This window comes from Chiroxiphia lanceolata, chromosome 1 (assembly GCF_009829145.1).
Source record: "Chiroxiphia lanceolata isolate bChiLan1 chromosome 1, bChiLan1.pri, whole genome shotgun sequence".
Taxonomy (NCBI): domain Eukaryota; kingdom Metazoa; phylum Chordata; class Aves; order Passeriformes; family Pipridae; genus Chiroxiphia; species Chiroxiphia lanceolata.
In genome coordinates this window covers 31440136-31456648 of record NC_045637.1, presented here as the reverse complement: position 1 = coordinate 31456648, position 16513 = coordinate 31440136, and the positions used below count along the sequence as shown (strand labels likewise).

General features: G+C 35.4%; 1 protein-coding gene across 5 annotated transcripts in view; it reads right to left on the bottom strand.

Moving 5' to 3' along the window:
* Positions 1 to 16513, bottom strand: part of PEX2 (peroxisomal biogenesis factor 2) — a 113178-nt gene that overhangs the window by 64082 nt on the left and 32583 nt on the right. Inside the window, exons 3-5 of one of the 5 annotated variants that reach the window (XM_032701790.1) lie at positions 13479 to 13534; positions 6278 to 6333; positions 2220 to 2269 (exon numbers count right to left, since the gene is read on the bottom strand). In XM_032701790.1, the coding sequence (XP_032557681.1) occupies positions 6303 to 6333; positions 13479 to 13534 (87 nt within the window). In that variant the 3' untranslated portion in view covers positions 2220 to 2269; positions 6278 to 6302. Of the gene's footprint in view, positions 1 to 2219; positions 2270 to 5166; positions 5274 to 6276; positions 6334 to 13478; positions 13535 to 16513 lie in introns of those variants that run through there. The other 4 variants (XM_032701772.1, XM_032701781.1, XM_032701762.1 and 1 more) reach the window with 4 other exon arrangements.

The window sequence follows — 16513 nt, the reverse complement described above, 5'->3', positions numbered from 1 at the left end:
CTGTTTCTGACTCTTGTTAAGCCAAATGTTCAAGTAGTTTCTTCTTCATAGGCTTCTCCAGTCTTCATCTGTGGTCTTTGGAAGCAGAGCAAGCTAAGTTCCTGAAAAACAGCAAACGGTTTTGCCAGATAAGGTACCTTCTTGAGATCTTCCTTGCCTCTTTCCCTTACTTTGACTTTTTTCCTGAGGATGAGGCAATGGCATCAATTTCTTAATTCTCTTTTCAGTTCAGAGAAAAATTAAAAAAAAAAAAAGTTATTTGTAAGACATGGGTTTCTCGGCCCTGAAATTTCAGTTTTTCTTTGTTCTTCTTTTCTCATTCATTTCTGTCTTTTGTAATTTCTGTATTTCTGCTCTCTGGACCACAGTTCGTGTCTTCCCTCTCCTTGAAGCTGACTGTATCTTTAAAGAGAGGTGAGGATGCTTTAGGCGATGGAGAAAGACCACGATTGTTTTTCTCCAAACCTCTACATTCTGGTTTGGAAATTAATTGGAAGTTAGTGATATTTTCAGTAATGGCTGGTTGATACACTGTTTTCAAACGTGACCTCTGCTTTCAACAGCAGAACGATAAAGATGTGATGCTTAATAATGAAGAACAGCATTTTTTATTTTACAAAACAAGCTCAGCTTCAGTGGTGTTATTCATGAATAACACCTTGTGCATATGCATTATGAGACAGTGCTTAATTGAATGATTGCATAATATGTTGTTCCACAGAATAAAATATGAAATATTCATTAGGCCAGAGAGGGAGTTAGAATGCCTGGTGGTTAAATCACTCACCAGGGAAATTCAGCTCCTACTCCTTTCTCCAAGTGAATGTGTAAGTAGTTTATACAAAAAGGTTTTAAAAGCAACTAGGATTTTTTTCCCAAAATCTACTGTACTCTCATGGCTAGTGAGAGTACATCCCAACAGGCAGGATTGTGGTCTGACTGGGGCATGGAAAGACAGTTAAACATAGATCACCTACATCCTTTCATGCAGTTAAAGTAGTCAGATATGCTTTAACCAGTAGGCAGCTGGGTTTAATGGAACCAAAATCTCCCCATAGATTTTATTTTTCAGGAAATTATTGTCTTGGTGTAGGTGCCTCATTCAGGAAAGGGTTTCCAGATGTGACTCCAGAGTGGAAGGAAGCACTTTATTGCACTTTAAATCCACACTCAGTTAACATGAGGGACATGGTGTATGCAACCAGTGTATATCCTTAGCTTAAAGTGGAGGGCTCTCCACTCACTTCTGGATGCTTTGAGTCAACTGCTAAGAACCCAACTCACCTCATGCCTTACACTGGGAGACAGGATGATGGTAGGATACTGAAAATGTCGCAGTACCCTGTAGTTCAACACCTGAATCCTGTTGCAGATTTAACCTTTACCAATCTGTGAGGTGGAAAGATCTTCAGGAGACAGGTTTAGGCAAAGTAATACCTAAAACAGTGCCCTCAAAAAAATTAAACTGATCTCATAATAGTTGCATCTGTTGGAATCATGAGAAAGCTTATTGCAACAATACTGGACAAGAAGATTGAAATAGATAAAATTAGGAGGAAAATAATGATACTTAAATAAAATTATTTTAAAAATAATTTAAATCTCAGAGAACAGTTGACTCTGTCAAAAGATATGTATGTGTTTTATGAGTTACTAGTAAATAACAATAAAAAAATGCTTTTGATTTTTTGTAGGGTATCACAGAGAGACATTCTCCTGGCATATTTATTTTTGCATTTATTCAGGAAAAAAAAGAGAAAGTGAGACTGGGGAAATAACACACTCAGGGGAGACAGAATAAGTCAGAATAAATAAATATGCCCAAAACAATAACAGAAGCAAATGTGGCACCAAATATCACTGATAGACAAAGAATACATTAATTCAGCATTGCAAATTACTTTTGCTTAAGGCAGATGTACTTGGTATACCCTCTTAATTATTGCTCTTCTCATCAGTTTGCAACTCAAAGCACATTGATATGATTATACAAAGCTCTATGAACAAGAGAAAGCTTCTGAATCAAAACAATAGAGGGTGTTTTTTTTTAAAAGCTTGCATTGTAGCAGATGTCTTGTGCACTGTCCATCTACAGAACCCATTCCACATCTTTCAGAGGCTCAGGAAGCAGCCCGGGGCAACAGAAACTTCAATTTTTATATATCATCTCTTTTCAACTTGCTTTCTCTTTGGACCCTCAGCTTCTCCTCAAGCATGCAGAAGACAGGAGAAGGTGACTGGCAAAACAGAGGGTTTGGTTTCTTGGTTCCTGTTCATACACAGAGTGGTTTTGCTCGAGGACATTCTACTTGTATATATATACATATGCAGCTATAACTCTAGAGATCTCTCTCTCTCAGTACCTGACTAGTCCTAGAAGCTGCTGTAAGAAGGCAGGGAACATATGACACTTGTGGTGTGTTTATCTGCTATTGTGTGTCCAAAGGATTAGAGGTCTACTAACATCTGTCAGTCATACCAGTAGCACTAAGTTTGAGAGTCTGTGATGTCTCCCATCATTACCCAGGGGCTGGGAGTCTAACTCACTGGTCTTTTATTCTGCACCGTGCTTCATGCACTGATGAGCTAGAATGTTATTAAGTAGGTTTCTGTCTAAATCCACCTTTTATTGAAAAGTCCAGGTTGTTTCAGCAGATCAAACCTAGAGATATGCAGGTTATAAAAGTGCATGAATATGGATCAATATATGTGGACTGGCTAAAGTTCAAGATTTTATGACAGCAATCACCATAGTGAATTTCCCTTCAACTTAAGAGTTCATAAGAGGACAAGAGTTTGCTACCTTCATATTCTTTTCACCAGTGAGTTTGGGATACTGTCAACAAATGAGAAATAGTGAATTACCCTCTCTATTCACTGCTGCATTTAGTTAGTTCAGCTGGAGACTAGATTAAATTCTCACTAAAACTGTTAGTATTGTTAAGATCATAAAGATAACTACAGTATTAAAAAAGATAAACTAGAGATATAGTGCCTTTAAAATATTGGGAAGTCACTTTGATACTTTCTCATCAGCTGTGTTTTAAGTAATGACCAGACCCCTTTTCTTCTTAAGGATGAAACAAGAAACAGGGTACTTAGTTTTGGAGAGGTCCTGATTTATCTTTTTTCCTCATGCTTAAAGTGGGAGAGTAGGTCTACAGTCAGTCATAAAAGCCATTTAACATAGCTTGATATATTATGGAGCAAGTAAAGTTTTAAATTTACGTAAGTGGTAGTAATTTGATTTTTACAATTAGTGAAAAACAAGATAAGTATTTTTCAAATCAATCAAAGAGGGAAAGAGATAGAGATTGGGAGACTTTGCCAGCAAGGAGCCTATTTACAGTTGGCTTCTCAAAGCTTGATTTCTGCTAGAAATTTTGTCAACATGCAAAACATCTAGAAGTGTGTAAGCATGAATAATTTCATTCTTCTTTCCTAACTGGAGAAATCTGTCCTAAAATTTTACAAATTTCCATTTTTTTGTCTTTAGTTGTTAGGAATATAATCTGTCATTGTTTTCTTTTGCATTAGTATTGATCATCATTATTTTAGGAATATATCAGCTTAAGAGAAAATTTATGAGAGATTTAAGTAAGTCTGAGGGTGGCGTAGTTGCACAGTTTCTGAAGAATTGGCCAAATGCAATTCAGGTAGATCCTTGACTTATCTACAATTCAGGCATTTGAAAAAAATGAAGAAAAGCTGCCCTTGCATCTTACCATTCCTGTGCTTCTTAGAATATTGTCTTAAAAAATAAAGGTGAGGAAATAAATTTCTGTATTATAATAACGTAAGAGTTTTTCAATCAAACTATTCAGATGTGACAAGGATAGAGGTCAACTGATACCATGCTACTTTTGCTTCTCATGGAAGGCAGTTAAATCATAAAAAATATTTAATTTCATGTCAATGTCAGAGAACACGTTCTACAGCCATTGCCTTAATAAACTGGGTTCTTCTTCATTCCACATGGACATTAAAGCATCTGAAGCAGACATGGCAGTAGGAACATGGAAGGCTGTGGTTGTGACCGATAATATCTGAGTTGACACATGAGTATGGAGGGGATATTTTCAGTAATATCCATATTCAACTTATTTTTCAGAATATGTCAGACTTCTCTGGCTAATTGTGTGCATTTGGCTTGCATCAGGAATCTAGTTTTTCTGGAAGTTCATCAGTTACCTTTCAGGTAAGCGTTAGCCCAGCTGAAGAGGCATAACTCTGATTCATTCAGAATGAGGGAGAGGCCATATGAATGGATCAAGATAAATAACGATAAAACAAACAGAGGGAAAAATAATGGCAGAATTGAGATTAGGACAAGAGGTCATAAGTACACCCTGATCATATTACAGTAAAATGACTGATTTCAGAACACCACACCAGAAAGTTTAGGTGATCACAGGAGGAACTTGGCTGATTTATAAATTAACTGAAGAGAAAAATCAGGTAACTATTCATTTGAAGTGTGCTTTCAATATTTTCAAGTGTTCTATTACAATTTCTTACTTGAAAAGGAATATGATGTTATCTGCTGTAATGGAAGCAATTATTGACAATGTGAGAATTTGGCCAGGGTAGAAAAGTTGTTGCCTCACTGCAGCAAATTTCCAGTGAAGGTAATTATTGACTAAGGATTTGACTTCATGATAAAATGTAAACAGGAGTGAGAAGGGAACAGAGGACTGCAAAGAAAGTTGGGGCTACATTCGAGTTAGGATATAGCCCCTTTATTTTCAGTCCTTTTAAGGGGAAGGGGGCCCATGGGTCTCAGGAGTGATGCTAAGGCCATGTTAGCAGGGGGGAGAGCTGATGGCAGTTTGCCACCACGTGGTATGGATTACAAAGGAAGTATGACCTGCACTGGACGAGTCATTGCCAGATGGTTCCCAGATGTGTTATTTATGAAGTCACGGCCTACTTAAACCACATTCCTTGTGTCTTGTCTTCTTTTCCTGAGATGTCCAAGACATTAATGAAAGAATGTATGAGAACTAAATAGCAGACCAGTTGTCAAAAAACAAATGGCAACAGAAATCCTTTCCTGTCTCTGGATATATGTAAATACATATTAGATTAACAAACCCCGCTTTAAACAGTTGATCCCTGAAGAGTCATAGAACTGGTAGTAGAGCATGTTAAGGACAGTACTTATCTTGGTGTCATCATTCCCTTGTGAATCTCTGCCATAAAACTTACCACATTGTCCTTGATGATTCTGTTCTTGTATCTTTTGCCTTCCAAAGAGTCTTCTCTTCCCTAACCTCCTCAATGCAGAGAAAAAAAATCTTTTATATAAAATCTAGGTTATTCCTTAAAATATGTACACCAAGCTAATCTGGATGAATGCTGTACTGTTTCAGATGATCTGATGATGTCAAATATAATTTGTGGGTTGGTTGGTTGCTTGCTTTGTTTGCTTAGATTAGTCAGGTTTGGCAACATGATGATGTGACTGAGTGATCATGCAAGTTTTTTACCAGAAGGTAATTTATTTAGTTTGTGTAATGCATCTGAGGCAATGCAGTAACGGTGCATTAGAGCAGAATTTTCTATTGCTTTTGTTAGTGTGTTTTTGTCTTTTGTTAGAAATGAACGGAATACGATTTGTTTCTTTTTCTTGTTGGTATAGTTATGAGAAACAATTCCTGAGTCAAAGCTAAGAAGGTAGAAAAGAACACTGCAAACAAGCTAGTGCTTTGTAACATCCTGTAGCAATATGACTTGACATACCGAATAACATCAGTTGGCATAAGTTTTATTGATTACAACCTATCATGTGATGGCCCCTCAGGTTTTAATAAATAAGCTGGAATTCTACTTGTACAAGAAATAATGGAACTATGTTTAAAACAATTCAGAAATATTTATTCTGAATGCAGAAAACTCATGACAGATTATTTTGTGTACAACGCTTTTATGCAGCTATTCAAAACAGACAGCAACCTGTTTGGTTTCTATTCCTAGAAAGTATGGGATATATATTAACATTGATTTTCATTATAGTGATCTGTGTTTCATTCTCAATTTATTCCCTTCATGAGCAGCTTGCCTAGGTGGAGGCCAGTGTAAATGAAATCTGAATATGTCCATAATATGAAATAGTGTTGCAAATATATTCAGGGTCAATGTGATTTTTCTATTTATGTAGTATACTACTTTAATGTAGATACCAAGAAAAATGAAACTGCTATAATCCATTTCAGACAAATACAAAACAGCAAAAAAGGATGTGTGTAGCACATTTTGTATGGGTACAAGAACTCACAGATAAGGAGACTGGTCATCTTCATTCAGACAAAACATTTTGAATCATTCATCTGACTGTTAGAAGGAGAGAAAAAAAGAGTATGGTTATTATTAAGGAAAATCCCTGGAACCTGTTAGAAATTTGTTGGAAAGATTAATCTTAGCAAGTTAATATTATATGAAGTAGGGATGGGAATTTTGATGTACAGATATCTGTGTTTAGGATGAAGACAAGGCATATTGTGACTATGTTAGAGGACATAGAGCTCACACATCAAAAGTTAATAGTTTGACAAAGAAGTCAGGGAGTAATTTATCGAAAAAACCCCAAACTAACCACTTGGCTTTTACCATTGTTCAAAATACAACCTTCTCACATAGATAAGTAAGCCAGGTTAAAATCATTTAAGAACAACAAAGACTGTCAGGAAATAGCACGTCAGCTGTATCAATATTCCCACAAGTGGAAGCTAATTGAACAATACATTAATGGAGTTCAATTATTCCAGATATTTTTAGACATTCAATTCTTACAAAATTTACATTTCAAAATAGTGGACCAAATTAGTTTATACCTGCATGATCTTATCTTTCCTGAATCCAGTTAAAACTTGATTCCAGACAAACAATACAAATTAATCTCTGTACAGTAACTGCGACAGATTTGATAAGTCTTGGATTCATCCCAATATATTTTTATGAGGAGAGTACACAATTTCATAATTTGTTTTCATATTAAATCTATGTTCCACTCGAACTGGTTCAGAGACAAAGTTATAAATTAGCTTCCATCTGAGTGGTATACAAAATTCATTAATACAAGGAAACACAGTTCTAACCCAAACTTTTAGTTCTTAAGGCCCCAATATCTGATGATGAAATGTTTCTACTGTTTTCTACACCTTATGCAGAGATATCAACAAGGATAGTGCAGTTTGGAGTATTATATGTGAATACACAGAGCCTACAGCAATTAATGAACTGGCTGCTAACTTAGTCTTTCCATTACACCTTTCTCTGCCACTGCAGTATGACATTTGAGATTGAATTTCTTCCTCACATGAGATTTTCCATTGCTCCTTACACAGTTTAGGTTCACTTTGATTTCTGAGTATACCAGCCAGCACGGCTGAATTGTTTGGAGCTCAGAACAATAATTCCTGTTGTTGGGAGCACCAAAGAGCTAGTAAAAGATGGAGAGAAAGAGAGAGAAATGCTTGGAGACAATGAAAGAAGATAGAACATTTTAAATAACATGAAATGATTTGAATGATGGGGCAAGTTTGCTGGTGACACAAAACAGTGAGGCGTGGTTTGTATCTCAGAGGGTTTGTGCAGCCATCTGGAAGGACCTCAACAGACTAGAGAAATGGGCTGACAGGAATCTCGTGAAGTTTCAGAAGGGGAAACACAAAGGCCTGGGGAGCAACAATGCCATGACCTGGTATCTGCTGGGCGGCAACCGTGTGGAAAGCAGCTTTGCAGAAGAGGACCTGAGGTTCCTGTATGAGCTGTAATATGCTGTGGTGGCAAAGAAGGCTAGTGGTATCCTGGGCTGCATTAGGAAGAGTGTTTTCAGTAGATCAAGGGATGTGATCTTTCCCTTCTCCTCAACACTGGTGAGGTCACACCTGGAGAACTGTGCCCAGTTCTGTGTTCCCTAGGATAGGCGAGACATGGACATATCAGTGAAAGTCCAATGAAAGGCCAGAAAGATGATAAGAGACTGAAGTATCTGTCCTATGAGGAAAGGCTGAGAGAGCTGGGACTGTTCAGCCTGGTAGAAACCTCAGGATGATCTTATGAATGCCTATAAATACCTGAAGGGAAGGTACAAAAGGTCTTTTCAGCGGCCCAGTGACAGAGGCAAGGGAACAGACTGAAATGCAGAAAGCTCTGTCCGAACATCAGAAAACATTTTTTTCACTGTGAGTGTGACTGACCATGGGCACAGGTTGTCCTGGGAGTTGTGGAATCTCCCTCCTTGGAGATGTTCAAAAGTGGTCTGGACGTGGTCCTGGGAAACCAGCTTTAGGAGGCCCTGCTTGAGCAGGGGGGTTGGACCAGATGACTTGCAGAGGTCCCTTCCATCTTCAGCCACTTTGTGATTCTTTGACTTTGAGTAAAAGGAATTCACTTTAGTGAAAGTACATTACTTAGGCTACACATGATGCTATGTGGGATCAAAGAGAATTAAACTAGACCAAAATTTGACAATTTTTTTCAAGGTCCTTCAAAACCTACCTTTATAAATAAAAATTCTTACTTCATATGGAAAACAAAATACTTCACCATTATATATTTTAAGAAAGGTATTTTTCTCTCCATAAGATCGAAAAACATGGCCAGGAAAAACCTAGTATCAACCTCCCACTCCTTTCATTAACTTTTGAAACTTTCCTTTGTTTTCATTAGTATTTTTTCAAACCTAGCAAAAATTCTAAAATTACAAACCAGCGAACATTTACCATGGCAAAAGATTTTTAAAATTATCAAATTTAAATAGAATTCTAATTTTATATGCTATTATCAGCCTTGATATTATATAACTGTCAATATATAATATCGACAAGATAATTTGCAGAGCATTCATCATGCCATTTAGCTTAAGTCTTGTTTCTTATTTCCTTTGGAAGTTTTAAAACAGAGATGATTACCCAAAGAACAAGTTAGATCCTTTATCACAGCAAATAGTAATAGATGAAATGTATACATATTAGGAAAACATTATTTTAAAGTTATACATACAAGAGTGTTTGTTGCTTTACATGGTGGTTTTCAAGGGCTTTATATAGTTTCTCTTAATAATGCATGTTGTTAAATACTGTGTGGTTTGACTGAGGAATGGAAAGAAAGGTTGAAATCTGAGACCATATTAAAATACTTCAGAAACTTTAAAGCATTATAACAGTTATTTCAATAAAACTACTTCAAATATTTCTTCAAGAAGGAAACAATTTGGAGTTCAAGTTCAGCAGCATAATAACTGAAAATGTATAGCAGTACTCTTATTCCCATCACTAAACTATAGATTAGGGTCTTTTTCAGTTGTTGCCATTATAAATCCCTGTTCCCAGGGGTGCTAAACTATCATAAAAATTTGCTTTGGGCAATGCTTTGAGATAAGTTCTTCAAACAATGCATAGGGGATTGGTTTGCAACTCCCACTTGTGTTAATAGAAGCTATCAAGGCAAATCTCTCATGGATTCATGGGGGAAGAAGCTCCAGAGTATAAAAAAGTTTTGGCCTGAGGATTATTTGTTTTTGATATATATCCTGATAAAAACATGCTGTAAAATAAAACACTTCAAGCTAGTGATCTCAGTTATTTCCTGAGACTGTTAACACTCAGTAGATTTTGTTAAACTGAAATTCTGCTGATGAAGTCTGCAACATAAATTGTTTCTTAAAAAATTGTGTAAGAAAGAATGACAGTTTGGTTGAAGAAATAAAAATTTTCAAGGCAATAATATACTATTTAATTCAATTAATTGCACAGAAAAAAATAATCTATAATACACTTTATTAATTCAAAATGCTGGTAGAGTTTCACTTCGATATAAGTTCTTTAGAAGGTGGGGATATAAGTTGGTGTGGTTGATCTGAGTGTATATGGCCCTTAACTTCTACATGCAGCTTCACATTTTTCACTTTGGTGTAGGTTACAGTGGGAGACCAGTTCATCTTCCCTCTTCTTCTGAGAGAAATTCCATTCTTCCCTCTTCTTCTGGGAGAAATTCCATTCCCTCGGTTCATACAGCTCACATTTCGTACAGTCCATCCATGAATCAGGTTATGGGTTTACTATACATGAGTGTGCTGATAAACCAACTTGACGCTGTTCATCTTCTAAAAAAAAGCTGTCTGTTTCTATGTCTCTGGTGCCTGAATTCCCCAAGTAGCTAGACAGTAAAATAGACCAGAAACTTCCATTGAGAACCATAATTTTCAGTGTTCCAAAGTTCTCCTAGTCATTTACGTTAAACATACATGTGTGTCTGAATACTGCAAAATAAAAAAACACTACACAGAAATATCAACTTTATCAAGTTTAGCCAGTTTGGAGCAGTAGCTTCACTAACTTAATAAATAATTTCCTACAGAAGTTACTTTGTAAATCAGTAAATCTGATGTCCAGATATATTTTATCTACTACATTTTCTTTGCCTAGGAAAACCTGTTAATTTAACCAAGAAGGGTATAATTACCCCACATGATTGGCTTTTGCTGAACCTACCTAGCATTTTTTTTTCACTTCTAATTTATATAACTAAGTATACTTTGATCCAGATTTGTTCTAAAATCTCCACGAGGTAAGATTACTATGCCTGTAATTAGCTAGATGACATATCTCCCTTCTTTAAATATACATGTTTGTTTTCCTGCAACAAATGCAATATGGCTCGCAGTCTGATGGACTCCTTAAAAATACTTGCTACCAGATTAATTTTCTGTGAGGAAATATTGAGTTGAAAAATAAAAACAAAATTCTGACATTTTTTGTGGTCATGTGGAAAATATATTTCAATAACCAGTGGAAAGTTGTCAAACTGCATTTTGCTGACCTTTTTGGTTTGCAATGGGTAACATTTAACAAAATCATCATCATGGCTAGGCTTCACAAACGAAGATTTGGGATTTAACAAAATAAAGAAATAAATAATGAATATAACCTATCTACTTTGAATGCAGTCTATCAAATTCAAATGAGACAAAGGATTAAAGCTAACTTAAAAGCTTAAAACTAGAAGAGCTTATTTTTAACCTTAGGACAGCCCAGCATTTAAATAAGACAAATTGGAACTGGGAATGAAAATGAACTCTTAATTTTATTAATCTCCTTATACTGTTGTGCATTGTTCTGAGTCACCAAAATATGCATAGCTTCTGAACAGCCTGACACTTTGCTTCGCATTTCATATTATATTTTAAGAAATACATATCATGTATCACTTGCTAATGGTTTCTGTGGGAGGAGATGAGTAATTAAGGACTTGTGAAATTGGGGCAGGGTACGTTTTTATAACTGATAACATAAACTCACAGGATGGCTGCAGTTCAACAAAGGGCTTAGCTTGCTCCGTTCTATAAATAAGCACAGGAAATTAGATTAAAATTTTAAAATTAGATTGCCAAGATTTTCAAAAGTGACCATAGAACCTGTGTGTCTTGCTTTGGGATCCGTGCTATGAAGTACTTTTCAGAATCCTCATGTTTGACACCTTTTGAAAATATTTCAGTTTTAGAAAGTTTTTTATTCTCCAACAAAAAAAAACCCAAAAACAACAACAAAACCAACAAACAAAAAATTTAAAGAAGTGGAAAAGGATTTAGTTAGACTTGAAAAAACCCCTGGTAGACATGTTATATATAGCACATTATGGGATATAAATTTTCTTTAAAAGCGTGGATTTTAGTCACTCAAGTCCTTCTGTATTTTTTTTTAGTGTAAAGTATTTATTTGTAATATTAGTTGGCAAAAACTAAATCTTACAATTCCTTCATCTTCACTATTGCAGTTTCATTTAGAAATTTGATGAATGCTTAAGTTTCATTGGTTTTCTTTCCTAAACATAGGTAGAGCACGAGACAACGCCACTTATATTCTTGGAGAATTTATCTGGGTTTTGTAAATAAAGCAGTCATGTTGGTTGGGGCTTAGATGCTTGAGTTTCAGGCAGAGGAGGAAGGAATAGAGACATTTTTCCTCCTCCAGCATTGAAAAAGATGTCTGATATCTGACAGCATCAGGCAATCCACTCAATACAGCTGAGTCACTAGCTTGTAACTATATCTTACATCTGTTCTGAGATTCAAGGGTACTTTCCAAAGCCCCTTGAAAGCCCAAACTGTATTTTGATTTGGTATTGTTATAGAACCTGAACACTTCACTCCATATGGCCACTGTTTGGTTTCCAACAGAAAGAGAAGAGGGAGGGTAAGAAAGACACTGGTGCAGATGATGGCGGCAACAAGAAGATTTTCAAAGTAAACTTTTCCTTGAGATATAGACTATGTTTACTATAATAGATTCAATTTTTAGAAAAGCCTGGAAGATGGTCTATACACAGTTTTCTTTTTTGCAGAATGAGAGAGTTGGGAAGATCCTGACCATGTATTTCTGTTATATTTTTAAAGCAGAAAGAAACACATACACAAGAGAATGAAACTTTATTCCCCTTTTCTTAAATTCTGAAGTATCTTTTCACTCAGTACTGTTTCATTGGTTTAGTTGTTTATGACACAAAACAGTAAAAAATAGTATTGAGGATAGAAAATGTCCATAAATTAAATGTTTGGAACACAGTAGCAGACATATAATAAGAACAAGAAAAAGATTTTTCTTCTGCTGCTGTTTGAACCCTTCCTATTGTCTTTGTCACTTCATACTTCTGTGCAACACCTAAAAGCTTATCTAGGACCTGCATTCAAACATTGCACAGGGAAAACAGCTTCATGTACAAAAGGTTTCATGAAAGAGGAGTTTTAAAATTCTTAACAAAAGAAGATGGTCAACTGCAAAAAAAATGGAGATTGAATATACTGGTCTCTATTCTCCAGTCCTGCTCAACTTCCTTGAATTATGAGCCTGTATAAAAGGATTTAGGACAACTGAACAAAAAAGATAAATTGACAATTATTGCAGTTGTAATTGGAAACAATTTCAATGAGCTATCTGGTGAGTATGGCTTTTGCTGTTCTGGTGGTAGATAGTTCAGGAACAAACAAAATTTGTAGATAAATGTGAAAATTTGTAAGCACAAAAATTCTAATTTTACTGTCTGTGGTGAACCTTTCACAGAAAAAGAATCATTTAGAAATGATGCAACTGAATATAATTTAGGTCCAGTAGATAAAGAAGAAAAGAGACAAATGCAGAAACTATTACATTCTAAGATGCATCAAATACCATCAACTCTTATTGTTGACTCAGTTACTGTTGACATCTATGGAAGTTATCTTCAGTATCTCCCAAGTGCTGAACTCCAAGAAGATACAGAACTGGCAATCAAGAGAGCTAATAAAAAGATATATTATAGTTCTTCCAACTACCACCTAAGGAGTCTTTTTGCTGTGCCTTTTGTAACTGGATATGTCTATCTCGTATTGGCCTTTTCAGCCACCAGCGCGCTTGCAACAAACGTGGGTAGAGCCCTCCCCAAATCTTCGTTCGCGAAGCCCAGCCATGATGAGTTCTTCCAACGTAGTACTTTATTACCTTTTCAGTTGAAAATAAGGGGTAACTTGCTTCCAGTGGAAAGCACAGTGATGAACCTATACAGAAAGGAAACCAATCATTAAAAGGACACATCTAGACGGTATAAACTCTTACATATTTGACTGCTGCCTCCCCTGCAGCCTAATCTAGAGCTGGTGCTGTCTCCTCACAGGCATGTGTGAGCTGAACTTCCAGGAGGTGTAAATCACAGAAATCAAATCTCACTTCTAACCATTGTTATAAAAAAAAAATTCAGATATAGGCAGGTGCACCTCTTACAGCTTCTTTCTGTGTTTTGTGGATGAGTCTCAGTCGTCAATGCACGTTTGGAGATCCTGGTGCATGCCAGCTGAAACATGCCTTTCAGGAGGCATGGGTAATAGGATGGTTGCTTAATAAATCCCAAGTTATCTTAGACACTAGGTGAACATTGTCATGCTCTGCTCTCTCTCCCAAAGAGCTGTACTTTGGGATTGCATAGCACCAGACTAAGACATGTCTAAGATTTTTACTGTAGTAGTAAAGTTATGGCAGAGAGAAAGGTGCCTACACATTCCATAGGGGTTGTTGATTACTATCTTGGATTTAGGTGCTGAAATACTTTGTTGAACATTCTCTTAGAACCTGATTATTTCTGTTGAAAACTAATCAAATTTATCTTATTTACTATTTAAGTCTCTTTTTGTGAATATAAAGTTTAAAGAAGTTCTCCCTTAAATATCCTAGGAATGTACTAATTTCTACATATCTGTTTTTTCTTCCCATATAATAACTGAAATTTATCTAGCAACTGCTTTTCCAAGATTCCTGAGAAGAGCAATCTCTGCTACATATTTCAGCAAATAACTCACCTAAGGTACAGGAAGACAAAGAGTCCACTAATTTATACAGAGCATTACTTTGTTTTTTCCTTTACACAATAGAAATTAATTAATTTTGCTAGTTACTGGCTGATTACTCATATTGAATTTCTGGTGAGTTGGATTCATTAACTAATACACAGATTCAAGACCTGGTGTTAAATGAAACTGAAATATAAATTAAACAAGCAATATGGTATAATTTTGTACTATATAAAGATGACTAAATAATTATACTATCAGAGTTCAAACAAATATATTTTGTTAGAGTTTCTAATTTCTCTCTCAAAATAGCAAACAGTAATTTTTTCTTCTTCACTTTTCTTTTTGGTAGTGATAAGGTACCATTCAAGAGACAAATCTGTAGCGTCAGTCCTTTCCTGTTTGCCCAGAAAGCTTTATTCAGATCAGAAGTAAAATTGTTAAATAAAAATTAAAAACGTTTAGAACTGTTAATGCAAGCCACTACAAACTTTGGTAGTACAAACCATTTCCATATTAGTGCTATATATTTTTTTTTTTTTTGTACACACAAGGTACATTTGTTCTCCCTTACAAATCAGCAAAAACTTTTTTTCCCCTAATTTTATAATTCTAATGGAGAGCAGAGACACTACCAGTTGTACACTGTGCTTCTGATAAGATTTTTCAAATTTGAGCCAACTGTTTAAATAACATTAATCTATTTTTCTTTTAAGTGAAGCACTTTTTCAGGTTATGCTTTCTCTGTATAAGTAGCTGTCATTTCAGCTAACATCACCAAAAATTTATTTTTCCTGAATTGTAATTGCTTTAGGCATGACTGTTGTCTCATTGAATGCAGCTACCCTTCCTCATTAGGAATAATATGTGCTGTACTTAGAACTAAACTTATGCATATAATACTTTATTAGAAATATTTAAGTCAGAATTAGTTAAGTGATGGCTTGGTAAAAAGAAATGTCTGGATTTATTATTTATCAAGTAAAACAAACAGAAATATATTATGCTTCTATGATTGTTCCACATTAATAACAGAATGGTAAGTTTATTTCAAACTACCATTATTTCAAGAGCATTTTTTTGATTCCTGTTCTATTAGTACAGATTTATTTTTTCCCTAGAAGATTTAGCAAAATTTGTATCCACAGTAAGATTTTGTTGTTACTAGTAGGACGAGTGATCAGCAGCCAGATGCTGGACCAGTATCTCGTTTCGTGTCTTCTGCAGGTGTCTATTGGCATATAGGAAACAATTTCTTCATAGCATTCAAATTAGTTTACTTGGTTTGGATGGACAGTCTTGTTGACTGGTTTCCTTGACAATGACATGAATCAATAAGGACACAATCCATGCTATGTGCATGAAGCTGAGGTGTCATCACAGTGAGCCGTTTATTATGCATTACCACTTACATCCAAATGTGAGAGAGGAGAGCCAATGTCTCATAATTTCAGATTCCTAGTTATGTAACATAGTTAGAATCCTGGTTCCAAGAACATAAGGATCATACATCTTACATGCAAAATACCATGCTAGTGTTTTCAGGGCGTAATACCTGTTTAAATTCTCATGACACAAATTAAATCAAACACTGTTGGAGGATTCGGTATAATAAATCTTAGGACCCTTTTGGTCAGGTTTTAACAGCGATCTTTTAATTTAGGTTGAAGTTTCTTTACCATCAATTTATTTATTGTTTAGCTTTCTCTAATTTTAATATAACATCTGCTTCTGAAGCAGATGGCTCCTCTTACCTTAGTTTCAACAAGATGTCTATATGAGACTAATAGCTAAATCATTTCCTTTTTTGTTCTTTGTTTTTGGTCTTAGTGGACTTGCATACTGGAAACATTTGCTCTTGCTTCTTACTATCCAGGGGCTTCTAATAAAGTACTCATAAACTGTTGTGTCCTTCAGTTTTAACTGCATGAGTTGGTTGGCTTTACCTTGAAGACTTTCAATTCTCATCGGCTTTTCAATATATAAATTAAATGTTTCACCTGAAATTTGATTGAACATAGATGCTTTCAATACCTTTACTCATTATCTGTTAAGTATGTTCATTAATCAACATTTCCTATTTTAAATAAAAATGTATTATTCTGACACTTGTGATTATGGTCTCCTAGCAACTTTCTCGAACCGACCCTTTTCATTTCAATGGTTGAAGGACAGAAAAGAATGAAGATAACC